Below are 27,613 nucleotides of genomic sequence, written 5' to 3'. Positions count from 1 at the left end.
GCCGATTGGTTGCCTTGCTGCCCGATGGAACGAGCCGGGATGATGCAACCTGCCTGGGAGCTTTCGAGTAAAGGAGGCAGGTGATTGCGTCAGACTCCGCTCGCTTCGGGAGGAGCCTGGCGGGAAGGATGGGATCGGGGTCAGTAGGAGGAAGCGTGCTTCGTGGGATGGCCACAGCGAGGTGCGGGGCTCTGCCTCCGCTACAAATAGCATTAAGAGGTAATGGTTTGCCCTAGTTTATGTAAGGGTGTGTGTATGCATGTGTATATGTATGTATGTTTATACGCTCATGTACACACGAACACACACTCATCTCTCCATAAATAACAAAGAGTCTTATGGCACTTTAAAGACTAACAAATTGCTTATGCCGGAAGCAATTTGTTAGACTTTAAAGTGCCACAAGACTCTTGTTTTTCCTGCAGCAGACTAACACTGCTACACTCTGGAAATTACTCTCTCCCTTATCAGGACCCCGCCCCGTGACGGGCGGGATCATGAAAGCACAAAGGCACCGCTGGAGGGTGTGGGGACAATATTATGCAGCAGTGTTCATTAGAAAGATCTAACTAGAAACCAGCAAAATATGAAAGCCAAAAGAGACCTTCGCCCTCCACCAGTAATAGCATCTTGCAGAGCAAGGCGGAAGCGGCTATTGTCAGTGGAGAGGAATGCCCCCCCCCCTTATGGTGGTTTCACTTCTTTCAGGAGCCGTCTCCTTTCCCCCTTCGCAATCCCCCCTCTGCCTAACATTCAGTCCATGGCATCTTGCTAACAAAACCCGAGCACGCACTGCTTGCTTGATCTTGAGCTGTCTGGGCAGCAGGGGGCCGGGGTGCCCAGGGAAAACATGTGAGCAGAGGCAGCATCTACTCCTGTGTCCCTCTCACCCTCTGGATGGTGCAGAGGACTGGGCCCACTGGAGCCAATCTTCACCACTGGGATGCCAAGAGAGAGAGAGAGGGCAGGTGAGTAAGCAAGAGGCAGTGGCGAGGGTGGCTCTTTATAGGAGCTCCCTCCTTCCCTCCCTTCCTGGATAGTGCAGTGACGAGGACTGGGCCTTGCGGGGACCACTCAGAGAAAGCGTGCAAGAGAGCGAGGGAGGAGAGGCATATTTTGGAGGAGCAGCGCTCACTTCTGCCCACTTGCCCACCCCTGTTTTCTGTGGGCAGCACAGCGGGGAGCATTGGGCCCTCTGTGGAAGGAGGGCGTAGAGAAGGATGGGGGGCATGTTGCTGAGCCCCACTCACTTAACATGGAACCAGCCCTGCTTCTGGAGAGATGACTGTGTCGCCATCCCGGCTTTCAACCAGTGCTGTGTGCTGCAGGCGGTGTGCTGTGCAATTGCTAGGGGACAGCACAATTATGCCAGTTGCAGCTGCTGTGCTGGTCTTTGTGCCAAGATCTGGTCCCAGTGGCAGTCTGAGGGACTGCATCATCACTGTGCAAATTGGTAAGAAGGAGAAGGCCCTAGCTATGACTTGGGATGGCGACGGGGAGCTTATACAGAATGACTGAGGATTTGATGGTGCTTTTGATGGTGCTTTGTTCTTTTAACCAAAGAACAATAGTTTATTTTCAGTTCTGCGACACTTGCTAGATGGATGGACGACAATATGGTGTGTAAAGACAACAAAGAGCCTTTTGGCGCTGGAGGGCGCAGCCCTATTGGGATAGGTGGCCGCCTCCGAACACGGAAGTGACCGCCTATCCAATGCAGGGCAGGAGAAGCACAGAAGGGATTGTTCCTTCAACCGCCCTGCATTTGCGACTAGACAGCCAATTTCGGCTGTCTAGCCTTGGGAAGGCAGAGTGGGGGAGGTGGCTGCCGGACGACACATAGGATGTGTCATACTGGCATTTCTGCCTTCCCCACCCCAGAACACCCCCCAGAATGCCCTGTTTTGCCTGCTCCATGCTCTTCTTCTGAGCATGGGGCCGTTCTGAGCTGCCTGCGAGGCGGCATGGAAGGTGGGGAAGGTCAGTTCTCAGGGAGCCAACCTTGGAGCGCGGGCTGTAAGGCTGGTTCCCAGAAACCGACGTATCCTATGGCTGTCTAGCCGCTGACTAGTGGCAATAGGATTGCTCCCTTAAAGACGTAATACTAACCGTAGTGAAAATATTGTCCCTCCTGTAGCCTTCCAAAACAGTAGCTGAGGGCACTGCCACAAAAGAAAAGGAGCTGCCCCCCTCCCTGTGACTTCTCCTGAATTCTAAGCACTCAGCATCAAGAGTAAAGTTGGTTTGAGAAATCTCTAATGGCCCTGAAGGATAGGAGAAGGATAGTGATACGGAGATAAGCAAGAGGAGAGGTATGAGTGCCCATATCTCTCTGATACTGAGGACTTGGTCTGAAGCAAAGACATTTAGGTCACCATCCTATATGCATTAGGCATTAAAAAAGGCCGACAACTCCCAGCATTCCCCAGCCAGTTGTAGGACATTTTTCTGTCTAAACAGGCATAGGATTGCATCCCTAATAACCCAAAGAGTTCATGCAAGACTGGCAGGTATAAAGGGCCCATGGGAGTGTGGGGTGTAGTCCTAGGCTCTCCAACAAATTAGACAGGAAGAGGAAGTCAGGTATGAAGGGAATAGACAGAGATGACACTACTCCCAAGCCTAGGACTTAGGCGCTAAATGGTATTACAAGTTCGTGGCTCTAGCACCCCCAGGATGACAGGCTGAGGATTGACTGTTGCATCACAGAGAATTTCTAAAGATGTCCAGCAGTTTATGTGCTTTTTTGCCAAAAAAAAAAAAAGTGATTCAGAGTACATATTAAAACAAGCGCACTCGCTCTGAATCACTTTTAAAATGTGTCATTTTTTACAAAGAGATGCATAATTAAAATGTGTATGTAACCATTTAATCTAAGAATTATTTAACTGAAATTAAAACAACCCAGACAGGTTTGGAAATTACACTGCCATGTCTGAGTGAACAGAGAGTTGCATTTGGAAACTGTCGGCCTGCATTCAGATCCCTGCACAGACATGAAACCCGTGGGATGGCCTGGGATAAATCACTATCTCTAAGTTTAAACTACCTCACAGTGGTTGCTATGAGGATAAAAGCAGAACTTATTCATGCACAAACCTTGTGGAAAGATCCTGTAACAATTCAAGCTAAGAGGGGAACTTTGGGACACATAATCTTTATGGAGGGCAAAATAATCAAGGGAAGGGTGCTGCCTCTCTTCCCCAGTTATGGTCCTGCTTTGGAATTCAACATACCAACTGCTGCAGAACAGTATCTCAACACTGTAGATAATTTTAGGCAACGTATCTAGGAGGGGCAAAATACTCGGGTTTATGGTGTGCAGGCTCAGCACCAGAGGTTGGCATCACCAGGCCCCTACTAAGGTCCACACCCCAATTGGAGGCCCATCGCCAGTCCTTGGAGCGTTTTGGCTTTGGTTGCTCCTCCTTGCTGTTGGTGCTAGTTACCTGCCTTGTCCAAGAGAGCAAACACTGAGAGGAAGAACCAGTAACCTCTGCACAGCTTCTTGCTCTTCTTTCTCTCTGGGAGGTGGTCCCAGTTGGGCCCAGAGGGAAAGTAGCTAATGGGAAAGGAGGAAGTGGCAAGGAGGAGGTGGACCTATTCAGGGCAGGAACCCAATGAGAATGTCTTGGCCTAGAGCTTCCCAAAACCTGGACCTGGCACTGATGGTGTGAATGGCAAAATGGCAAGTCACTTTAGCGCTGAAGTATCTCTCTAATGAGCACACCTATACTACAACATGTATTGGCTTTATACCAATTTAGCTTTCATAGCTTCTTCCAAAGAATCCTTGGCACTTTAGTTTGATTAGGATGCTGGAAATTCCCTGTCCCTTCACAGAACTACAATTCCCAGGATTTCCTGGGAAAAATTAAACACCATTAAAACAATTTAAGCCTGTAGTCAAGCTCAGGCCTGTAGTGAAGGCCCAGTGCTCTTCAACATTTTTATTAATGACTTGGAGGAGGAGGTGCAGGGAATGCTGATCAAATTTGCAGGTGACACAAAATTGGGTGGGATAGCTAATACTTTGGAAGACAGAAACAAAATTCAAAGGGATCTTGATAGACTGGAGCGCTGGGTGGAAAACAGCAGAATGACATTTAATAGGGATAAATGCCAAGTTCTGCACCTAGGAAAAAGAAACCAAACGCACAGTTACAAGATGCGGGATACGTGGCTCAACAACACTACAAGCGAGAAGGATCTTGGAATTGTTGTCTATCACAAGCTGAATATGAGCCAACAATGTGATGTGGCTGCAAAAAAGGCAAATGCTCTTTTGGGCTGCATTCATAGAAGCATCGCTTCCAAATCCCAGGAAGTACTAGTTCCCCTCTACTCAGCACTGGTTAGGCCTCATCTGGAGTACTGTGTCCAGTTCTGGGCACCACATTTTAAGAAGGATGCAGACAAACTGGAGAGGGTTCAAAGGAGGGCAACAAAGATGATCAGGGGACTGGAAATAAAGCCCTATGAGGAGAGACTGAAAGAACTGGGCATGTTTAACCTTGAGAAGAGAAGACTGAGGGGAGATATGATAGTGCTCTTCAAGTACTTAAAAGGTTGTCACAGAGAAGAAGGCCAGGATCTCTTCTCCATCATCCCAGAATACAGAACACAGAATAATGGGCACAAGTGACAGGAAGCCAGATTCCGGCTGAACATCAGGAAAAACTTCCTGACTGTTCAAGCAATACGACAATGGAACCAATTCCATAGGGAGGTGGTGGGCTCTCCCACACTGGAGGCCTTCAAGACGAGGCTGGACAGCCATCTGTCAGGGATGCTCTGACTTGGATTCCTGCATTGAGCAGGGGGTTGGACTTGATGGCCTTGTAGGCCCCTTCCAACCCTACTATTCTATGATTCTATGATTCACTGAGTTGGATCCAGTTAACCCCTCTTGCCAACATAATGGCTTATATCAGTGTAATGGGGAAGGGGCGATTCCCCCTTGTAGCCCCCCTGGCCCCCCCTCAAAATCTGCTCCACAGGGTTGGGGGACCTTCCAGAGCAGATTGGGGGATGGGCTGCTGTGGGGAGGAAAGGAAGGGAAACTCCCATTGCGTGAAGGGAAGCCCATGTATGTGATGTTGAATTTCACCCACTGGGCCGGTTTGCATGATCAAATAGTTTTTTATTTAAGCCACGGTGGGCTGCGGTGAATACCAGTGTGGGCCAGTGGCCATTTTGAATATTGAAACTGCAGCCATGGATCATTGTGTCATCTGAACCTGGGTGGTGGGGTGTGTGCAAGAGTTAAACAACTCTCACATAACCCATGTTCTGTCCTAGGGCTATGCAAGGGTTATTTAACCCTTGCTCAATCCCTGCTGCTTTGGTTCTGATTACACGACAAGCTGTGTCTGGCTTGAATATTAAAAAACGCAGCTGGCACATGCTGCAGCTCATCGTGGCTTAAACAAGCACGTGGGTAGCAGTGATCATCCAAATGAGGTCATTGTATTAGGACAGACCAGCAGACTCCCAGTGGCCCGGTTTGCACGTAACAACTACCCATGTTTTCTTTAAACTATGGGTAGCTATGACCATGCTGGCTCCAGATTGCTTGTCCACTTCTGCATTACTAAAACAATCCAGAGTTTTCTCCCTCAGCAACCCAGAGTACGGGGATCGGATGTCATGGTGAACAACCCAGGAGTGGGCGTTCCTGCCTGGGCTGGTTCGCAAAACGGTTAGGAGCCAACACGCTTGCTCGCTCCCACATGGACACAACTAACACATGGTTTAAACAACCCATGGGAGTCATGACAGGCGAACCAGGTCAATATTAATTTATTTGCAGAGTACCTCAAAGCAACTTTGTGGTTGTTGTTGTAAGGCCTTCTGTCCCAGCTTTTTCATACCATGGTTGATTTAACTTTATTGTTTGTATTAACAATGGCTCAGTTTGACCATTAAGCTGTTAATGTTGCTAAGTAAAAAAAAAAGTCTCTAATATTGCAGGAGTGAGCAGTGATAACCTCAAGCAGAAAAAACGGTGAAAACTTGAATAAATGTTAAGAAACTGAGGTGGGATTTGTCAAAGGTTCTTTTCCTCCTCACCCACATTAGTGCTTGCAATTTCAAATGATCCTCTCTATACAGAATATTTTCCTCAAGGACAGGAAGAAGGGTGAAGCCAATAGTTATCCCAGAAGTAATGTAGCAAAGACAGAATAATAACAACATAACACTAATACATGTGAGAGCAGAAGACAGGCAACAGTTTAGCAGAAAAGATGGCTTTGGGAATTACGACAGAGTGAGATCTGGCAGAAAACTGATAATAATAATTTACAATGATAGAGATATTAATGGAAAATAAATAAATTGTGTTTACTAGTGGTATTGCCAATGCCTCTAGGAGCCCTCCTTCTGGAAACACCCTTTGGTGTCCTACAAGAAGTTAGTACAGAATTTTAGGCTATGAAAAAGAGAGATAATTGTAGATATCCTGTTTTCATTGCTTCTTTAGACTGCAATCCTATACATATTTACCTGGGAAATAAGTCCCGTTGAACTCAATGGAACTTACTTTTGAGTAGACATGTGTAGATTGCACTGTTAGTGGCTTTATTAGTGAATGTGAACAATGTAGTCAAGAAGTGAAGAAAAGGGCTTTGAATTGTGAACTGCTACAAAGCTTTTCTACACAAGGCATTTATTATGCGCTTGTCCCTACTCATGGTTGTTTATGGTGTCGTGACCCTCCAGTTTTTACCTTTGTTTTTAAATAGCACTTTTAGCAAGTTTTTTTTAAAGCAGGCAAAATGTGGTATTATTTGTAAAAGCGGAAGAAAATTTGTGTAATCGCATTATTCTGCCACACTACAGTGCTACTAAGGTTATGTAGCTGGAAAGCGGAAAAGGAAATGCTTCATGTAGTTTTTGGATCTCAGTTCTGCAGTGAAACTGAAAGTAGATACAGCAGATTAAGAGCCTTGTGTAGAAAACCTCAAAGTTAAGGAGAGCTACACACTAGAAATTAAATTCTGCACCCTCTGCTATGTCTTAGGGTGCAATCCTATGCATGTTTAGACAGAAAAAAGTCCTACGGCTCTCAGCATGCCCCCACCAGGCTGGTAGTTGTAAGACTTTTTTCTGTCTAAACATGCATAGGATTGCACCCTTAAGATGCAAGCCTGGCATATCTTGTCAGAGTTATAAAATGAAGGGTTGCTAGGATTTGAAAATACATTTATTGCTTTTTCATATTAGTACATCATTCACTCTAACGGTAAACTTGGCAGGCCTTTGTCAATCAGTAAGGCAGTGAAATGAAACCACACACCGGCAAGGCATTAGAGGGTTGAAAAGTTTGACACCTTGTCATCTCCAAATGGAGATGACAAGGTGTCAAACTGAACTGAATCCCTAAGAATTTGGAGCTCTTCATCTGTTTGGTCTACTTTCCACATGGACACATAAGACCAGCCTTTTCCAACCTGGTGCCCTCCAAATGTGTTTGACTGCAACTCCCATAGTCCCCAGCCAGGATGGAAATTATGGGGGTTGCAGTCCAATACAACTGGAGGGCACCAGGTTGGGAATGGCTGGTCTTAGACATCCTGGCAAACAAGGCGACCTTGGTTTTAGTATAATCTAGTGCTAAGCGTTGCTATTTACATGTTCCTAGAGTAAGAAGGTGATTCGTCCACATCACAATGGTAGAGATTACAGCCAGTTTCTAGTTTTAAAAGTTGCAATGTTATAGCATCCCTATAAGATATGAGTTAGAAACTTTTAAAAAATCATTGTGCAATAATAATAATAATAGTAATTATAACAGTAATTATAATAGTAACAGTAATAATAATATTCCCACTTCTCTTTGGAACTTGTCGAAAAGCTCTTATTACCATTTGGTAATATTGTATTGCATTCTTAAAAGTTTGGGGAATAACATAAATCTGATGGGATGAAAGCTTATGCCATAATAAATTTGTTAGTCAATAAGGTGCCACTAATTCTGTTGTTTTTGCTGAACAGACTAAATGCAGCTACCCATCTCTGGAAGGAAAAAAAGAAAAGACTGAAGACTAGAGTTCTGCAGACAGAAACTTTTTTTCAGGCCATTGGGTGGAGTGGGGGATTACTTGCTTCTACTTAGTAAACAAATGAGATCCCTCCAGGGTGAGTATTCAGTGTGTTACTCTCAGGTGACTGAAGCATATGCACAGGTATGGGCTAGGTTTCTTTCAGGCAATGGTGAATCATAGCCAAGCAAGAAGTCCATTTACAGAGCTGGTGTGATGCATGGGAACAGCCTGTACCTAAAGCAATTATCTTCATTTCAGCTTCAGATATCTTACATATAAATATAACCAAGAGGAGGTCGCCCCTGTGCTAGAGAATTCTAGAGGGCGACTAGCCAAGGAACTGTATTATAAAAACAAAGTAGAACCACTAAAGGACTGTACTGTACAGAGAACACTGGCAGTAAGATAATCACTGGCAATTCTGAGACAGGAGCAACGCTAAGTCAGCCCAGTTTGATCTGTCTTACGTCAGCTTTCCGTTTGACGTTCATTCACTCTAAGGAACTATCGAGATAAATACATAGTTGGAAACCACTTCCTTTTCTACGGTTCCAGCTTGCTCAGTTCGTTGGGCAACTGCATAAAACTCTGTGACGCTACACTAATCTACACTAAGATTTGTTCTTTGTATAAAGCCAAACTAGCTTTTTATTTTCTATTTTAATTGCAGCAAAGGTCTTCTCAAGATGATATTTGCATTTACACAGGATCGATTCAAGTGCTGTTCTTAAAAATCCTCCTGAGCCCCCTACAACTGCACATAGGTCTCAGTATGGGGACATGTCTACAGGGTGACTATTCAGAAGAGGCACGTGCTTCGTGGTCCGCAAGGGAAGGGCCCCCAGAATATCAAAAACATGAAAAGATGAGGGACATTCCTTGAGCTTCCTTTGGTTAAAGCCAGGACTCGAGTTAATCTGGGAGTCCTAACTTCTGATCTGGACGCTGCCTCATATTTCAGATTTGTAGGGGCAAGTTTTAGGGTGGCCATGTGTTGTCTTATACAAAGTACAGTCGTCTGTTTGAAGGCATCCTCTATTTGAAGGGTGCCCTGTTCCATTCTGGTATGAAGATAAAGGACGATAAGAACTGTTGCCAATCAACAGGTAGCACCTGGACAGCAGACTGAACAGGTAGGCGCACAGGTCACCTGCTTGTAGTTTTTCACACCCCAGTGAGATGTACTGCATTTCTATTTAAATTGTAATTATTTCTAAATTTGCATCTATATATATAATTGGCATATGTGAATTTTATGCAAATCCCTGTCCTCTTTTGTCCTCTTTTTTTGGTGATTCATAAGTGGCCACCCCAGCTAGTTGTGATTAGTCTGTGATGAGGCAAAGCACTTCACATATTTATATACCTCCAGGGGCACCATCTCCTTCATATGTTCCAGGCTTCTGGTATTAAAAACAGATTCTTGAACTGAGCTCTGGCTCACATTAGTCTCCAGCTGTCCCCATTGGGCTCTACCACAAAGAATTACAACTGTCCAGATGCACATGGCAAACAAGGGCTGGATGCGCCCGATCTCATCTGATCTCGGAAGCTAAGCAGGGTCAGCCCTGGTTAGTACTTGGATGGGAGACTGCCGGGGAATCAGGCTTCCTGCACTGAGCAGGGGGTTGCACTCGATGGTCTTGTAGGGTTGGCCCCTTCCAACCCTATGATTCAATGATAGCCACCCATCTTGCACCAGCTGGAAGGTGATGCTCTGCCTCCTCATCCAGAGCTTCACATTTACTCCCATGGGGTTCCTGGATGAATCTTTGGCCATGAAGAGCTGCCCCTGTCATTGAAATGGATGACTAAAACCTTTGCAGGTGGGTGAACTCTCTACACTAGCCTTCCCCAACCTGGTGTGTTAGACTACAACTCCCATTATCCCCAGCCAGTGCTGAGTGCCACTAGAGCAAGAACATGTGGCCCTCCAGATGTGAGATGGACCAATGGTCAGATTCGGTACAGGGCAGCTTCCCTGTATATATACCAAATTTCAGAGGGAGCCCCAGGGATTGCAGTAGAGACGTAAGATTCAGGAAGGTCCATAAGATTAGCCTTATCTTCGATATGTTCAAAGTTAAACGGTGACCAAACCTCAGATTTAACCTCAAATTATAAAAGCGTTTATTGCAATTGCTTTCCGTCTTGCCAAGACACATCGTAATAACTATAGCAGAGTAATCAATACAGGCTAGCAATTTTGGAATTTTGGAAACAGCGGCATTTGTGTTTTTGGCATGCATACCTAGTACCTAGTACTGTTTGGTGATTTAGAAGGCCCCATGGTATTGCACAGAACTAGCAGTAGTCTGGCCATACCTGAGGAATAGTCACACATGGTTTGCAAGTCAGGGGAATTTTTCTCTCTCTAAATAGCACTTCTGTGCCTTCAAGAAAGTGTGGGATTGGGGAGCATAATTGGTCTTTACTAGGGATTGTGTTCAAGGGGAAATTTGCACTTCCCTTGTCAGCCAGTGACAACGCCTTAGGCAACTTGTGGCCCTCCCGATGTTTGGGCCTATAGCTCTCATCAGCCCTAGCCAGAGCAGCCAATAGTGAGGGATGATGGGAGTTGTAGGCCAAAACATCGGGAGGGCCACAAGTTGCCCACCCCTGCCTTAGGAATCTGCCCACACTGTTGAGAATCTGGACTTCTCCTGATCATTCTTCCGTTCATTAACTCTTATCATTTCAGTCTTGCCTTTGGGGACCACAACTATGCAAATATACCTGGTTTTGTGGCATTTTCTAGTGTAGTTTTGGTATTTCATATTTGTTTCTTTAAAAGGGCTTTCCCCCCTCTTTGACTGGTGTGCCAACCATCTTCTGACACAGCAGTTATCACTAGCATGAACCACTATCATGATATTCAAACCCTTAGCAGGCCTGTCTGGGACAGATGAGTACCTGCAATGAGAAATGTTCCATCCTCTTGCAGAGCATTGCAGCTGCTTGAAGCCAAACACAAACCAGTTTGTTCTTGTGAAGTCTGATGGATTGAAGTGATTGGTCTGGAACCTAAGGCTGGGTTTCAAACTAGAACAGATAAATAATGCTACCGTCAAAATGGCTTTATACAGAAAGCTACAGGAAGAAAGCCACAACTTATTTCTTGTGTATGAGTACAAACTCTTTATAGTGAGCTGAAATACACGGATTCAAAGAACAGAAGAATGATTTCCAGCTACATCATGGACATGGATGATAGCTGGCTTGGGAGAAGCTTGTTTTAAAATTAATGTTTTATTGTGAAATTTCAACAAAACAAAACAAAAAAGAGGAAAAGAAAAAAATGTAGCTACATAAATTTTTTATATATCAGTTTCTATGAATGTGAATGAAGTGTGTGTGTGTGAGAAAATAAAGGTTAGAACTCTACATAAACCTCAACAAAAGCAGACTAAATATCCAAATAAGCATCCATTCACAGCTGCCATCTATACACCACCTGTTCACATGTTGAAAGCATTGTAAGGCCTTCAATCCATTGCATTAGAGGAGGTGAGCATTTATCCTTCCAATCTCAGTCTTTTAGCTGTCAAAAGGGTACGGAGAATCCATTTGTGCTGACCATGCATTAACTTCCAGGAAGCAGGTAGCTAATTTAAGAGGACATGTACATCAGTAAATATCAAAGAGTGTTCCAATACAAAGTTTAGCCATATATTGGCCTCCTCCCCAAAAGAGGCAACTATTGGGCATTGGCTGTCCTGAGCTAGAGACACAACATAAACCTGGAGGAGTTCATTTTCTGCTTGTCATGGCCTCCCCTCCAAAACAGAAGGAAAACAACATATCAAGGTAAATATTATATACATTGCTGACAAGTAGTTTTGAACAGTGGCCATGTTTTTTAATTGAAGAAGGGCTGAAGGCCAGTAAATTTGTGTCCACTCAGTAACTCACTTCTGCATGAGCTATGACCAGGTAAAGGGTTCCCCAATGTGGACAGAGGCTGTTTCTTTTCTGCTACCTCTAAATCCCATAGCCTGCATCTTGGCTTGGGTATGGAAGCCAACAACTAAGGTGAATAAAGAGAAGACTCTAATTTTGTTGACACTGTGAGGAGGAAAGGTTTGAAGAGCTCTTTGTGCCTAATTTCACATCACTTCTGAAACCCATCATTATTCCCACATTGCATTGCATGTCAAACCACTGATCTTGTGGTACTTTCCAAGCCAGCATAACTAAATGAGGCCTCATCAGAAGTGGCAAGGTACTGGCCTCATGTGATCCAGGGAACCATTGTGATTGGTGCTTTATCTAGCAGACTGCCTTCCCCTATATATATTCAGATGAACTTTTCAGATGAACTTTTAAGATCTTCAGAGGAGGCCTTGCTGGTCATTCCGCAACCGACAGAATGTTGCCACGTAGTATCCTGAAGGTGGGCCTTCTCAATGGTGGTGCCCACCCTCTGGAAAACCCTCCCTTGTGCAGGTCTGGAGGCAGAAAATGTGGTATGTTTCAAATGCCGCCTGAAAACACACTTGTTCACCCAGGCTTTCGCTGCCTTGTAATTAATTGCAATTAATCATATACTGCTCCATCTTATCGTTCCTTGTATTGTTTTGTATTGTTGGAATTGTTTTTAATAGTGTTTTTAAATGTGATTTTTAATATTTATATGTGAACCGCTTAGAGAATTTATTATATTAAGTGATATATAAGAATTACTAATTAATTAATTAACACACTCCTCAGGCAACACTGGAGATTACTCTGGGAATGGTTTTGCAGGGGCAACTGTGGCAGAAAATGTGGGAGTTGATTCTCGCTCGATGGCAGGACTGCACAAGGAGGTGAGAGCCCTACCAAGTCCTTAGTCTCTGCTCATAGTAGGAAGAAGTGGGATATAAGCCCCCATGTCTGCATTTTCTCTTGTGTGGGAGAAAGCAGCAGAGATGCATAATATGGAATTGGGGAATATGCTGTAGCTAGGTGGAAAACCACTGAGAGCTGCATTGGGCCACTGGGCTACCAGTTGCTGATCCTTACCTCAGCCTTGCCAAGAAGTCCTCAGATATTACTAGGCCACAACATTTTGATGAGCCTGCTTGCTGACACATGCCTGTTAGTAATGTTTGCCACACTATGGTTTGAGAATTAAATAAAGAACAAACTTGTTTCCAGTTCAAAAGACTTTCTTGTCTGGTCATCTGGAGGCAATTTTTACCACAGGCAGCCAAGACAGTGGATAACTGTTGCAGTTTTATTTTGTTGAGCTATAGTTCAGTACTTTGGGAGCCTTTAGCTGCCTGTTTACTCCCTACAGCAGATAAAGAAAACACTTTTTAAAAAAGTGTATATCTAAGAATGGGTTGCAATCCAGGTTTAGTACTAAGAATAATAATAGTACAGGAATCTTTGAATTGATTTCTTTCTTTCATTGATGAAAATATAAACTCCCAGTTAAAATAAAAGCAGCAAAGTATTTCAAAGCAATTGAAGTTACATTTCCTAAGCATTTCTTGCTGATGCAAAATAAAGCATTGCTGAAACCATTTTGCTTACCAAGACTTCTCTACAGAGTTGTCTGGCAGTATCACAGGCAAGGAGCTTCAATAAGCTATCTGACCCCCAAATCAGCCCATATTTATACAATTTCTAAAATATTAATACACTGCCAAAATGTCAGCACTAATTGCTGTTTCATAAATCTAAGTTCACACTCTTGACTTCTAAAAGAAATTTTTGATTATCAAAACACACATACAAAAACTTAAACATACTTTCCAAGTTAGATACAATTAATTTTGATATATTCTTTGGCAAGGCGATATCTTACTCAAAGTTTACTAATTAAACCTAAGTACATACATTTTCTTAGACATCTATATATCAGGTTTAATGTTTACCTTGTTGTTGGGTTCAGTCGATAAGTCGTGTCCGATATTTTTTGCTCATTAATTGATAAGTGAAGTGAGTTCACTCTGACCCTTAATAATACAGTTTGATGTCTCTCCATTTCTCACATAATCCTTTTCATCCCTGGTGATGAGTTATAATTTCGCATTCTCTCTTTGGATATTATCCAAACTGCTTTGCCAATTACATTTTGATAACATAAGAACATAAGAAAAGCTATGCTGGATCAGACCAAGGGTCCATCTAGTCCAACATTCTGTTCACACAGTGGCGAACTAGCTGTTGATGGGAGACCCGCAAGCAATACATGAGTGCATCAGCACCTCCTGTCCATGTTCCCCAGCAACTGGTGTACATAGGCTCACTGCCTTTGATACGGGAGATAGCAGATAGCCATCAGGACTCGTAGCCACTGATAGCCTTCTCCTCCAGGAATTTGTCTAACCCCCTTTTAAAGCCATCCAAATTGGTGATCATCATCACATCTTGTGGCAGTGAATTCCATAGTTTAACTGCATGCTGTGTGAAGAAGTTCTCCCTTTTCTCTGTCCTGAATCTCCCACCAATCAGCTTCATAACCCCGGGTTCTAGTATTATGAGAGAAGGAGAAAAATCTCTCCCCTTACTCACCTTTTTTCCCAAGCTCAACAACTTCAGCTGTTATAACCTTCCCTCATAGGGGAGTTGCTCCACCCCCTTGATAATTTTAGTTGCCCTTTTCTGCATTTTTTCCAGCTCTACAATATCTGTTTTTTTAGGTTAATGCTTACCTAAAGTTTATTGTGAACTCACTTGGTATCTTCCCTATTGGTACCAGGTACCTTGTCATTTATTTAATTCTCTGGATTCCTGATTATGTTCTATGCAACATGCTTAATTGCTTGGGGCTTTCAGCTCCAACACAAGGCAGGGCTTGCTTTTTTGTGGTAGGGAAATAGTCTTTTTCCCCCCAGTAATCATTTTGAGAACATTGAGAACTGCACCACCAACCTTTTGTGGCAGATCCATGACATAATTACGAGCTTGCCCGACATTACTCTGTCCCTACAAGTGATGCTTAGATACACTGGATTTTGCAGAGAGTGTCTAAGCATGTCACATACACATTCTCTCCCTGGCAATTAAGATAGGCTGAGCATGTGGGTCTTCCCTCCAGTTAGGATATAGTCCTGCTCAGTTCCAGCTGGGTAACAGCTGAAGGCCAAGAAAGCCAATGTGGTGTAGTGGTTAGAGCATTGGATTGGGAGTCGGGAGACTGGGTTCTCATTCCCACATGGCCATGAAGCTCACTGGGTGATGTTGAGCCAGTCACTGACTTTCAGTTTAACTTCGGCCACAGGCTTGTTGTGAGGCTAAAATGAAGAGGAGAAGGATCATGTACGCTGCTTGGTCTCCTTGGAACCCTTGGTCTCCTTGGAAGAAAGGTGAGGTATAAATGTACCAAACAAATGCAGTTGCTCAGCTAGTATATCACGTCGGGGGGGGGGGATAAATGCGAAAGAGATACGGTGAAGACAGCAATACCATATGCCATTCCAGGTGTCATCCCTCTGTTTTAACTCCTGTTAGCGCTGATCCAGCCCTCATTACATGTTGTTGTAGTTTCACATAATGGAGGGAGTACCCTTGCTGTTTTCTTTTCAGCCCCTTCTTAAAAAATAATGGGAGAGGTGCTTCAACCCTGGGCAGAGAAGACTCAAAAGAAAAGAATCCAGAAAATGGAACGATATTTTGCAAAGGGAGAATTTGTCTCACTCCATCGTCGTCGTCATCATCATCTTGTTCTAATGAAATTTGATAGGATGCTCTTTAGCCCACATTCCTGGGACTGAGCCACTGCATCATGCCTCAGGGATTGGCATGGCTGTGTCCACCACCTGATAAGGTTGGGCAGCAGCCCATGGATGTTGGAAGGGTCTGCAGGCCGTTCTGGTTTCAGCAGAGCTATCTACTCTCTCTTCCCTCTACTATTCTGGCAATTTTCTTCTGGAAACATCCAAAGCAGTGCAGCCTCACTGAGAGAGGAATCCACGGTTTGAGACAGCTTTTCACTGCATCCAGGCAGAGGCTCCCTTCCCATATGTGGGGATGCCATTAGTTGCACTTGCTTCTGATCTAATCTCATCCCCAATCCACCTTTCCCAGTGCTTTGGGAGATCAATGGGAAAGGTGGATGCTGGGATTAGTGACAGTAGCTCAGGAGAGGAGGGCAGTTTGAGTGACACACCTGGATCAGAAGAGCCATGTTGGCTAGGAATTATGGCAGTTGCAGTCCAACACATCTGGAGGGCACCAAGTTTGGGAGAGGCTGAGATAAATTTTTACATTAATAAATACAAACATAAATACTGTTTCTTACCAGAGGTGGGGCCCTGGATGTCTCTTGCCTGGGGGCCCACAGAAACCTGGAGCTGGTGTTGGAGATCAGCTGTCATATTTCAGCACCAGAGGCCTCAGCCCACTTCCCGGCACACAGGAATGATTGCAAGAAGAGCAATGCGGGTCATGCTGTCTGTGTGATGGGCTTCCGGGCTTGGCAGTATTGATGCCAGAGTGTCTTGGAGAAAAGGAACCTGCCTTTTCTAGGGATGCCACCACCTGAACTTCTGGTTGTGTGCTAAAGTGTAGGAGAGGGTCAGGGGAGGCTGGTGGCTCCACTGTCTGGGGGGAAGTGAGTTTGCATTCAGTTTCAGTCAGTACCAGTTAGGACTCTAAGTGGTTATCCAGGGTGCGGAGCACCTTGGACAGCCCCTTTAGATTTCTGACTGAAACCCGGAGCAGATTCACTGGCCCGCTGACATCAGAGCCACCAGCCTCCACTGGAGAAGATGCATGGGAAGCTGATGTTCAGGTGTGCCCTCCTGAGCCTATTGGACAGTCAGAGCACCTCTATGTCAGAAGAACATAATTCAGTGTATCTAAGCCTATGTACACCCGTTGCTGGGGAACATGGGCAGGAAGGTGCTGTTGCGCTCATGTCCTGCTTGTAGGTTCCTGGTTGACAGCTGGTTGGCTACTGTGTGAACAGAATGCTGGATTAGATGGACCCTTGGTCTGATCCAGCAGGGCTCTTCTTATGTCAGAAGAACATAAGAAGAGCCCTGCTGGATTAGACCAAGGGTCCATCTAGTCCAGCATTCTGTTCACACAGTAGCCAACCATCTGTCAACCAGGAACCTACAAGCAGGACATGAGTGCAACAGCACCCTCCCACCATGTTCCCCAGCAACGGGTGTACATAGGCATACGGCCTCTGATATTTGGAGGTAGCATATAACCATCAAGACCTGTAGCCACTGATAGCCTTCTCCAGGAATTTGTCCAACCCCCTTTTAAAGCCATCCAAGTTGGCGGCCATCACTACATCCTGTGGTAGTGAATTCCATAGTTTAACTATGTGCTGTGTAAAGAAGTACTCCCTTTTATCTGTCCTGAATGCCTCACCAATCAGCTTCATGGGATGACCCCAGGTCATCCTAATATTTTGAGAGATGGAGAAAAATGTCTCCCTATCCACATTCTCCACACCATGCATAATTTTGTAGACCTCTATCATGTCTTCCTCCTTCATGGATCTCTGCCTTGTTGTGGCGAAGGGGCTTGCGTAACTCAATGAAGCCATAAGCTATGCCATGCAGGGCCACCCAAGACGGACAGGTCATGAGAGTTCTGACAAAATGTGGTCCACTGGAGAAGGAAATGGCAACCCACTCCATTATTCTTGCCAAGAAAACCACAGGGAACGTATCACAAGGCTAAAAGATATGACGCCGGAAGATGAGCCCCTCCGGTCGGAAGGTGTCCAATATACTACTGGGGAAGAGCAGATGGTAATTCCAAGTAGCGCCAGAAAGAGTGAAGCGGCTGGGCCAAAGCCAAAAGGACACTCAGCTGTGGATGGGTCTGGTGGTGAAAAGAAAATCCGATGCTGTAAAGAACAATATTGTTTAGGAACCTGGAATGTAAGATCAATGAATCAAGGTAAGCTGGAGGTGGTCAAACATGAGATGGCAAGAATGAACATCGACATCTTGGGAATCAGCGAACTAAAATGGACAGGCATGGGCGAATTTAATTCAGGTGACCATCATATCTACTACTGTGGGCAAGAATCCCTTAGAAGAAATGGAGTAGCACTCATAGTCAACAAAAGGGTGGGAAAAGCAGAACTGGGGTACAATCTTAAAAATGATAGAATGATCTCAGTACGAATCCAAGGCAAACCATTCAACATCGCAGTAATTCAAGTCTATGCCCCAACCACTGATGCCGAAGACGCTGAGGTTGATCGGTTCTATGAAGACCTACAACACCTTCTAGAACTAACACCCCCAAACGATGTCCTCTTCAGCATAGGGGATTGGAATGCCAAAGTAGGAAGTCAAGAAATCACCGGGATAATAGGCAAGCATGGCCTTGGTGTGCAAAATGAAGCAGGACAAAGGCTAATAGAGTTTTGCCAAGAGGACACGCTGATCATAGCAAACACTCTTTTCCAACAGCACAAGAGGCGACTCTACACATGGACATCACCAGATGGTCAATATTGAAATCAGATTGATTATGTCCTTTGCAGCCAAAGATGGAGACGCTCTATACAGTCAGTAAAAACAAGACCTGGAGCTGACTGTGGCTCAGATCACGAGCTTCTTGTTGCAAAATTTCAGCTTAAATTGAAGAACGTAGGGAAAACCACTAAACCATTCAGGTATGACCTAAATCATATCCCTTATGAATATACAGTGGAGGTGAGGAATAGATTTAAGGGATTAAACCTGATAGACAGAGTGCCTGAGGAACTATGGACGGAGGTCCGTAACATTGTTCAGGAGGCAGCAACGAAATCCATCCCAAAGAAAAAGCAATGCAAGAAAGCAAAGTGGCTGTCTGATAAGGCTTTACTAGTAGCTGAGGAAAGAAGGGAAGCGAAAAGCAAGGGAGAAAGGGGAAGATATATCCAACTGATTGCAGAGTTCCAGAGAATAGCAAGGAGAGACAAGAAGGCCTTCTCAAATGAACTATGCAAAGAAATCGAGGAAAACAACAGAATGGGAAAGACTAGAGATCTTTTCAAGAAAATCAGAGGCATCAAGGGAACGTTTTGTGCAAAGACGGGCATGATAAAGGACAAAGAAGGCAGGGACCTATCAGAGGCAGATGAGATTAAGAACAGGTGGAAAGAATACACAGAAGAACTATACAGGAAAGATCTGAATGTCCCTGATAGCCATGATAGTGCGCTCACTGAACTTGAGCCGGACATCCTCGAGAGTGAAGTCAAGTGGGCCTTAGGAAGCATTACTAACAACAAAGCTAGCGGAGATGACAGTATTCCAGCTGAGCTATTTAAAATCCTAAAAGATGATGCTGTTAAAGTGCTGCACTCAATATGCCAACAAATTTGGAACACTCAACAGTGGCCACAAGACTGGAAAAGGTCAGTTTACATTCCAATTCCAAAGAAGGGCAACGCCAAAGAGTGTTCAAACTACCGTACAATTGCGCTCATTTCACATGCCAGCAAGGTTATGCTCAAAATCCTACAAGCTAGGCTTCAGCAGTATGCGAACCGAGAACTACCGGAAGTACAAGCTGGGTTTCGAAGAGGCAGAGGAACTAGAGATCAAATCGCCAACGTTCGCTGGATCATGGAGAAAGCAAGAGAATTCCAGAAAAATGTCTATTTCTGCTTCATTGATTACGCTAAAGCCTTTGATTGTGTGGATCACAACAAACTGTGGCAAATTCTGAAAGAGATGGGGGTACCAGATCACCTTACCTGTCTCCTGAGAAACCTGTACAAGGGTCAAGAAGCAACAGTAAGAACCAGACATGGAACAACCGAGTGGTTCAAAACTGGGAAAGAGTAAGACAAGGCTGCATATTGTCGCCCTGCTTATTTAACTTATATGCAGAGTACATCATGAGAAACACCGGGTAGGATGAATCACAGGTCGGAATTAAGATTGCCGGGAGAATTATCAACCACCTCAGATACGCAGATGATACCACCCTAATGGCAGAAAGCGAAGAGGATCTAAAGAGCCTCTTGTGGAGGATGAAAGAGGAGAGTGCAAAAGCTGGTTTGAAACTCAACATTAAAAAAACGAAGATCATGGCATCTGGCCCCATCACTTCCTGGCATATGGAAGGGGAAGAAATGGAAGCAGTGACAGATTTTATTTTCTTGGGCTCCAAGATCACCGCAGACGGTGACTGTAGCCATGAAATGAAAAGATGCTTGCTCCTTGGGAGGAAAGCTATGGCCAACCTAGACAGCATAGTAAGAAGCAGAGACATCACCTTGCCGACAAAGGTCCGTCTAATCAAAGCTATGGTTTTCCCAGTAGTAGTATGGCTGTGAGAGCTGGACTATAAGGAAGGCTGAGCACCAAAGAATTGATGCTTTCGAACTGTGGTGCTGGAGAAGACTCTTATGAGTCCCCTGGACTGCCAGGAGGTCAAATCAGTCCATCCTAAAGGAAATCAACCCTGACTGCTCATTGGAAGGACAGATCCTGAAGCTGAAGCTCAAATATTTTGGCCACCTAATGCGAAGAGAAAACTCTCTGGAAAAGACCCTGATGCTGGGAAAGACTGAAGGCAAAAGGAGAAGGGGACGGCAGAGGATGAGATGGCTAGATAGCATAGTGATGCAATGAATATGGACTTGAGCACGCTCCAGGAGAGAGCACAGGACAGGAAGGCCTGGCGTGCTATGGTCCATGGGGTCACGATGAGTTGGACACGACTGAATGACTGAACAACAACAACAATCATGTCTTCCCTTACCCTCCTTTTTTCCAAGCTAAACAATCCCCACTGTTGTAACCTTCCCTCATAGGGGAGATGCTCTGACCCCTTGATCATTTTAGTTGCCCTTTTCTGCACTTTTTGCAGCTCTACAATACCTTTTCTAGGTGTGGTGATCATAACTGTGCACAGTATTCCAAGTATGGTAGCACCATAGGTTTGTATGGGATAGTATGATAGTGGCAGTTTTATTCTTAATCCCTTTTCTAATTATGCCTAACATGGAGTCTGCCTTTTTTACAGCAGCTGCACACTGGGTTGACATCTTCATCAGGCTGCCCACCACAACCCCAAGATCTCTTTCCTGGTCCATCACCGCTAGCTCGGATCCCATCAGGCTGTACTTGAAGTTGGGATTTTTTGCCCCAACGTGCATCACTTTACACTTGCCTACACTGAACTGAATTTGCCATTTAGATGTCTTGTATTAGGGAGTGGCCCTCTAGAGCAACCTTCCCTAACCTGGTGCCCCCCAAATGTGTTGGACTGCAACTCCCATCATTCCCATGCTGGCTGGGACTGATGGAAGTTGCAACCCAACAATGGCCCCAAAGAAACTAGATGGGTCAAACCCAATGACTCGTAAGCTCTGTAATCAACTCCCCAGGGAAAAAGATGATGGGCATAGTAAGTGTGTCAGCCGTAGCTGAGCACTGCTTCTTGTCCTGTCGCCATGATGTGTGCACTGTGGGAGCTCTACTGAGCTGTGCATTAACTGTATTCTGAGTTAACGCTAATGATATCTGCCCACCCACACAAGAGATGTGCCGATCCTGGATAGATTATGATCATTGCCACTCTCCCAGCTTTCCACCAACATTTTGTGACTTGTGTACACTTGTGTACCCAAGTCCCTTGTGCTGTTGCGACATAGGAATGTTGGCGCAGAGTTGAATTCAATATTACTGCAGACAATAGAGTGATGTGTCTCAGCAGAGAGCAGAGGCCTTATGTAAGCTGTAGGACTGGTACTTCAGTTGGTCCTGTCTACTAGGAGGAGCTGGCTGTGCTTTTTTAGAGGGCCCCTTTCCAGTCCTACAACCTCTGGCTTCCACAAGGCAGAGGGGTGGAAATGTTACTGGGGTCCCATCTTCTAAGTTGGAGGAGGGCAGGGGACATCAGGTTGGCAGGGGACAGGAGGAAGTGCTGAAGGTTCACCCCTGGGTGGGCCAGCCTGAATCACCTTCTCATCTGTATCTTCCTCAGGATAGTGGAGTGGGGGTGGGTATGGCGGTCATGACAGACTGTGCTTAACTGGGATACATCCCTTTCAACTCGTGATTTATTTGTGAGTAAACATGCTAAAAGTCTGTTAACAGTAAAAAAAAAGAAAAGACCACAGCACATGTTGTAGCTCTGTTTGTCTTTCAGTTCACTATAACAGTCTCTACTCCTTCCACTTCACATATTGTAACAGGTGATGCTAAATGTTTTTTTGATTAGCACTCTACTTAGGTGAGTAAAGTATCAGCATTAGTAAGCAACCTCACTCTCTAATGGTTAGCTACCTTCCATTCTGCCTGACATTGGTATAACAGTGATACTTGTAAAATCTTTCATCTACATCCGCTGGTGGATTAAAGGCATCACCTTATCTATTTTTCCATCTCCCCACTGAGCACTTACCAATTCAGTCATATCTTCCCTCCCCCCCGCTTTATTTATATACAAATTTAGAAAATTGTATTTATAGTAAAATGTATATCCCATCTTTCTAGGCAAAATGCCCACTCAAGGTGGCTTACAATATCATTATTATATATGCATACAAAATAAATATAATCAAACAATACATTTTGACCCTTTATAGTAGTTTGGTCTGCGGTGATTAGGGTTAGGAAGTGATACTGGGGATATTCATACAAATGCATGGCCAACACATGGGGAGAGGGGAGGAGGACCCCCTCTCCCAATGGTTGCATGCCTCCTAGCCGCACCTGATTTCCACAGTATGTAGTGCACATGAAGACTGCCCTTGCCACCATCTGCTCAACACACAGAGGATGGAGGTGGAGTCAGCCCCTCTTGGTTATACAGGCAGACAGTGATCCTCTGAACACTCCTAATGTGTAGGTCTGTGCCATGAAAAACTTCACCTGTTGATTTTTGCATATTAAACCTCTGTGAAAGCAGGAGCAGGCCAAACCATTGTGCACGTGGGGAGGGGTCTGGACAGCTGGCAACCCTTCCCCCCACTCCGCCATCATTTCGGACTCATGTTGGAAGTTGATGATGGCTTGCAATGACTGTACAGCTCATCATGGAATATGAGAGTCACAACACAAACAGGTAACATTCATAGCATTACATAACAGTCATCCCGGAATGTGTTGTCTGAGTGTACGGGTGACTGTGCTGCTCACTGGATACAGGTGACACAGTAGTGTCAGGATTGCATCATGTTGCAAGCCCGGGCACTTCTAGGCCCCCCAAGAAACCTGGCCTGGAGCCAGCATTAAATTCAGCTGAGTCAACCTTGTGCTCAGGAGTTGCTTCACTTCTCTGTATAGATGGGTTCCCCAGGGCTCCATCTCCTCGCTGGGTGATATGGGAGCTCTTGCTTGGCACTGCCAGATGGATGGAATAACCCATCTAGCTCCAAAGCTGTGATCAATGGAAAGGGATTAAGACTCCAGATATCTACATAAAATTCTTCAAGCAAAATTTTAATTCACTTCTCATGGCAGATTAACAAGCATTAAATCTCAGTTAAATTTTTATGGTTGTGTTTGCATGGGAGCTGAAGCTGCCTCTTAGATCTTTTACTAGAGATGTCTTGAGAGAATCCAAATTCCCTCCTGTTTTTGTCATATTATTGCTCTGTAAGTGTGGCATTAACTTTCATTACATTTGTATCCCAGCCTTCCTTCAAGTAGCTCAGGGCAACATACATAATTTCTCTCCCACCCCCCACCCGCAGTTTTATCCTCATGTTAACCCTGTGAGGGAAGTTAAGCTGAGAGGGAGTGACTGGTTGAAGACCACCCAGTGAGCTTAATGGCTGAGCGGAGATTTGAAATTGGGTCTCCCCAGCCGTTGCCCAGCACTCTAACTGTTACACCACATTGTCTTTAATAATTAAAGTGCTGCTTAAAAAACTTTCCATGTGCTAAGTTAACATCACCTGAAGGGGATTATTGTCCACAAATGCTTATGCCATGATAAGTGTGTTAGTCTTTAAGGCAGGGGAGGGCAGCCAGCCCAAGGGCCTAATCTGGCCTGCAGAGGTGCCCAAGTGGACAACTGGACTAGAAGCTAGTCCAGTTGCTTCTGTACATGGAACTGGACAGGAGGTGGTGCGGGGCGGGGGAGCCATCTTGTCCTTTGCCTCAGGCAGCAAAGTATCTTGGGTCAGCTCTGACTTGGTGAGTACTATATTTCAGCTATCTGCTATAGAGGCACCTTGCTTAAATACCTCTATAAGTGTGTTAATAAGGGATGCCCTGTCAGGATCATCCAGGCGTGTTTTCCAGCTCAGAGTCCCTGAGGGCATTTACTAGAATAGGAGAAGGTGGCGCCTGAAGTAGAGCAAGCAGAAGGCACTTCTCCATTGATTAGTCAAAGGCAGAAAGCCAGGCTCCTCATAGTTACACCAGGCCAGATCATACAGCCTGCCAGTAAGTCAGGGGCTGATGCTGCACACCCTTATCCCTTCTTGTGTGTGGCCAAAAAAGAGGACACCAATTTGCATAACATTTGCACATGGTAATATATATGTATAGATACATACCTAGGAATCATAACTATAATTTAAACAGAACTACAATCCATCTCACCATAGTGGGAAAGACTGTGACCAAGTGATCTGGGATCCAGCTCAGTCTGCTAGCCAGGTGCTAACTGTGGATGGGCAGCGTCAAGGCTTCTGCTGCTCACCCTCCTTATGGTTTGTTACTTTCAGCCCAGACTTGGACAGGACAACCTGTCATATAGGACACTTTCAAATAGAGGATTGTCCTCTGACAGCTCTTCATATAGAGGACCGTCCTCTGTAAAGTAGGCCTGTCTCAGGCCTGAAACGACGACACATATCCATGACTACTCCCTAGGCTAGATTTTAGCCTCAGACCTGGGAGGCCAGAATAGCTTCATATAAGAATGTGTGTGTACAATTCTAGACATACCTCCATATGAGGTGGTAAACAACACCATGGGATACCAGAAATAGAAAAGATGGGGCAGTTGCTTTATAACTGGAATATTGAAGCCACAAACAAAGCGAGTAATCTCCCTACTATTTAGTTATGCAAAGATTAAATTACTGGAATGTGCTAAGAAGGAAATGAAAGTACCTAAATGGCATTGTGCCAATAAGTCATAATGGCCATTAGAAAAGTGGCTGTAATCGCCTATGTATTGCTCTTTCTTGCACTGCCGAGAGCCAGCCACAAGGGAGGCTGGGGGAGGGGGATTTCTGGTGCTGCAGGTTTGGAGACACTCATTTCTTAGGGCTGAGTCAGCTTTGTGCTTCGCGTTTCCTCCCTACCCCCTTCTCCAAGGAATAGCTCATTGAAACAGCAAACTGTGGACTCCTGCCTGGCATTATTTTTAAGGGGATTTTTAATTTTTTGTTTGTTTGTTTTGTTTTGTTTTTTTTCTGGGGGATTTTGTTGTGTTTTTAGGGGTGGGTAGCCTGCCTGATAGGCGGGAGCGAGGGGGCATGTGTCCACCTGATGGAGGCAGTGGGGGGAGTGTTGGGGGCCAGAACATACCGAGGCTGGGCGGCAGGCGCTGGCGGAGCGCTAGGGGCAGGCCATGCCAGGTAAGGGGAACAAGGGAGAGATGTGTAATATCTGTCCCCTGCTCCGGGCCTGTGCAGAGCCAAAGGATGGCTGGGGGAGGCATGACCCCATCTTCTGGCCTTGGTTTGCTGCTCTGCAATGCCAGGTCTGTTACCCAGAAAACCTCCCTCATCCATGACATGATCCTGGATGAGGGTGCGGACCTGGCATGTATTACGGAGACCTGGCTGGCCGAGGCTGCTGCTCCAACCCTTGCAGCCATGTGTCCAGCTGGATTTTCGTATGCACAGCAGCTGAGGGCTGGGGATCGGGGAGGGGGAGTGGCTGTTATCTACCGAGAGTCCTTAGTCTTCACCAGACCCCCTCTCCAGGAGACCAAGGTTGCTGAGTGCATGTACTGGAGGTTGGGCCTGAAGGGCAGTCTGAGGATTCTGCTCGTGTACCGTCCACCCCGCTGCACGACTGACTCCCTGGCCGAGGTGCTTGAGGTGGTCTCTGATGTGCGTGTACAGTCCCCTAACTTATTGGTGTTGGGGGACTTCAACGTACATTCGGAGGCCATCCTCACAGGAGCACCTCGGGACTTCATGGAGACCATGGCATCCTGGAAGCTGCACCATATTCTAACTGGGCCCACCCATGTAGTCGGTCATGCACTAGACCTTGTGTTTGTTTCTGGAGAAGCAGGGAGTGATCTGGAAGTCGGGGGTATATCCACCACCCCCTTGTCATGGTCAGATCACTATCTGGTAACGTTGGACTTCTCGGTTCCACAACCCCTCCGCAGGGGTGGAGGACCCATTAAAATGGTCCGCCCCAGGCGTCTTATGGATCCAAATGGATTCGTGAACGCGTTTGGGGATTCTCTGGGGCACGCCAACGGCCACTCAGTCGAGACCCTGGTGGGTGGCTGGAATGCCACAATCACTGGGGCATTAGATCAGGTGGCTCTGAAACGCCCTCTCCCCCTGAACAGGGCTCGGACTGCACCATGGTTCAATCCGTGGTTACGAGCTCTGAAACAGGAGGTGAGATGGCTAGAGCGCCGGTGGCGGAAGTCTTGCTCCAAAGATGATCAGACACGGGCTAGAGCTGTATCTTCAGCCTATCACGTGACGGTGAAGGCAGCAAAAAAGGAATATTATGCTGCCTCTATCGCGTCTGCAGAGTGCTGTCCCAGGAGGCTGTTCCAAGTGGTCTGGAGCCTGGTCGGTCCTGTGGCTCCGGAACCACTGGAGCATTCTAAGGCCTCCTGTGAGGCCTTGGCAAGGCACTTTGCAGATAAAATTGATCAGATTAGGTGTGTTACTCTGCACGCTGTGGATAGTTAGTGAGCAAGAGGCGGCCTGTGGCAAACCGGTTTTGTGGGATCGGTTCCAGCTTCTTCCTCCTGATGAAGTGGACAAGGTGCTTTCATCTGTAAGGCCGACCACTTGCTTACTTGATCCTTGCCCATCTTGGTTCATTATGGGCTGCAGAGAGAGACTGGGTGAGGGGATCAGGGCGGTGGTGAACGCCTCCCTTGAGGAGGGAGTGATGCCATCAGCCCTCAAGGAGGCAATGATAAGACCGCTCTTAAAGAAGCCCTCCTTGGATCCTCAAGTTCTGAACAACTTTCGCCCCGTCTCAAATCTGCCATTTTTGGGCAAGGTGATTGAGCGGGTGGTGGCGGTGCAGTTGAAGGCACACTTGGAAGAAACTGGGTATCTAGACCCATTTCAGTCGGGCTTCAGGCTTGGGCATGGGACAGAAACGGCCTTGGTCGCCTTGGTAGATGATATGAGGAGGGCTCTGGATAGGGGTGAATGCTCCTTCCTTGTTCTCCTCGACCTCTCAGCGGCTTTTGATACCGTTGACTACGGTATCCTCCTGGACCTCCTGGAGGGGTTGGGCATTGGAGACACCGTATTGCGGTGGTTCCGGTCCTTCCTCTCAGGCAGGTATCAGAGGGTAGCACTGGGAGAGGAGGTTTCAGACCCGTGGCCACTTACTTGTGGGGTGCCATAGGGTTCCATCCTCTCCCCGATGATATTTAACATCTACGTGAAGCCGCTGGGGGCTATCATCAGGAGGTTGAGGATGCAGTGTCATCAATATGCGGATGACACACAGCTCTACCTCTCATTTAAATCTTCA

The 27,613-nt window shown here is 45.7% G+C and overlaps 1 protein-coding gene across 9 annotated transcripts; it reads left to right on the top strand.

Annotated features, from left to right (window-relative positions):
• Window positions 1-145: 145 nt before the first annotated feature.
• On the top strand, window positions 146-27,613 carry LOC146357353 (uncharacterized). Of its 9 annotated transcripts, none has more exons than XM_084845702.1 (5): window positions 146-219; window positions 7,999-8,142; window positions 12,759-12,856; window positions 15,262-15,346; window positions 20,982-27,613. In XM_084845702.1, exon 5 carries the CDS (start codon window positions 25,396-25,398, stop codon window positions 26,806-26,808), a length of 1,413 nt encoding a protein of 470 aa, XP_084701828.1. In that variant the 5' UTR covers window positions 146-219; window positions 7,999-8,142; window positions 12,759-12,856; window positions 15,262-15,346; window positions 20,982-25,395; the 3' UTR covers window positions 26,809-27,613. The 9 variants fall into 9 exon arrangements, 7 of the variants coding, with proteins under 7 accessions (XP_084701828.1, XP_084701815.1, XP_084701855.1 ...); XM_084845689.1 differs by having other exon boundaries at window positions 20,979-27,613; XM_084845729.1 differs by lacking the exon at window positions 7,999-8,142 and having other exon boundaries at window positions 20,979-27,613.

This window comes from Heloderma suspectum, chromosome 1, assembly GCF_057233095.1.
Source record: "Heloderma suspectum isolate Gila_16-S chromosome 1, 16-S_ref, whole genome shotgun sequence".
Taxonomy (NCBI): Eukaryota; Metazoa; Chordata; class Lepidosauria; order Squamata; family Helodermatidae; genus Heloderma; species Heloderma suspectum.
The sequence above is the reverse complement of the archived record's forward strand: the minus strand, read 5'-3'. Positions and strand labels throughout refer to the sequence as shown.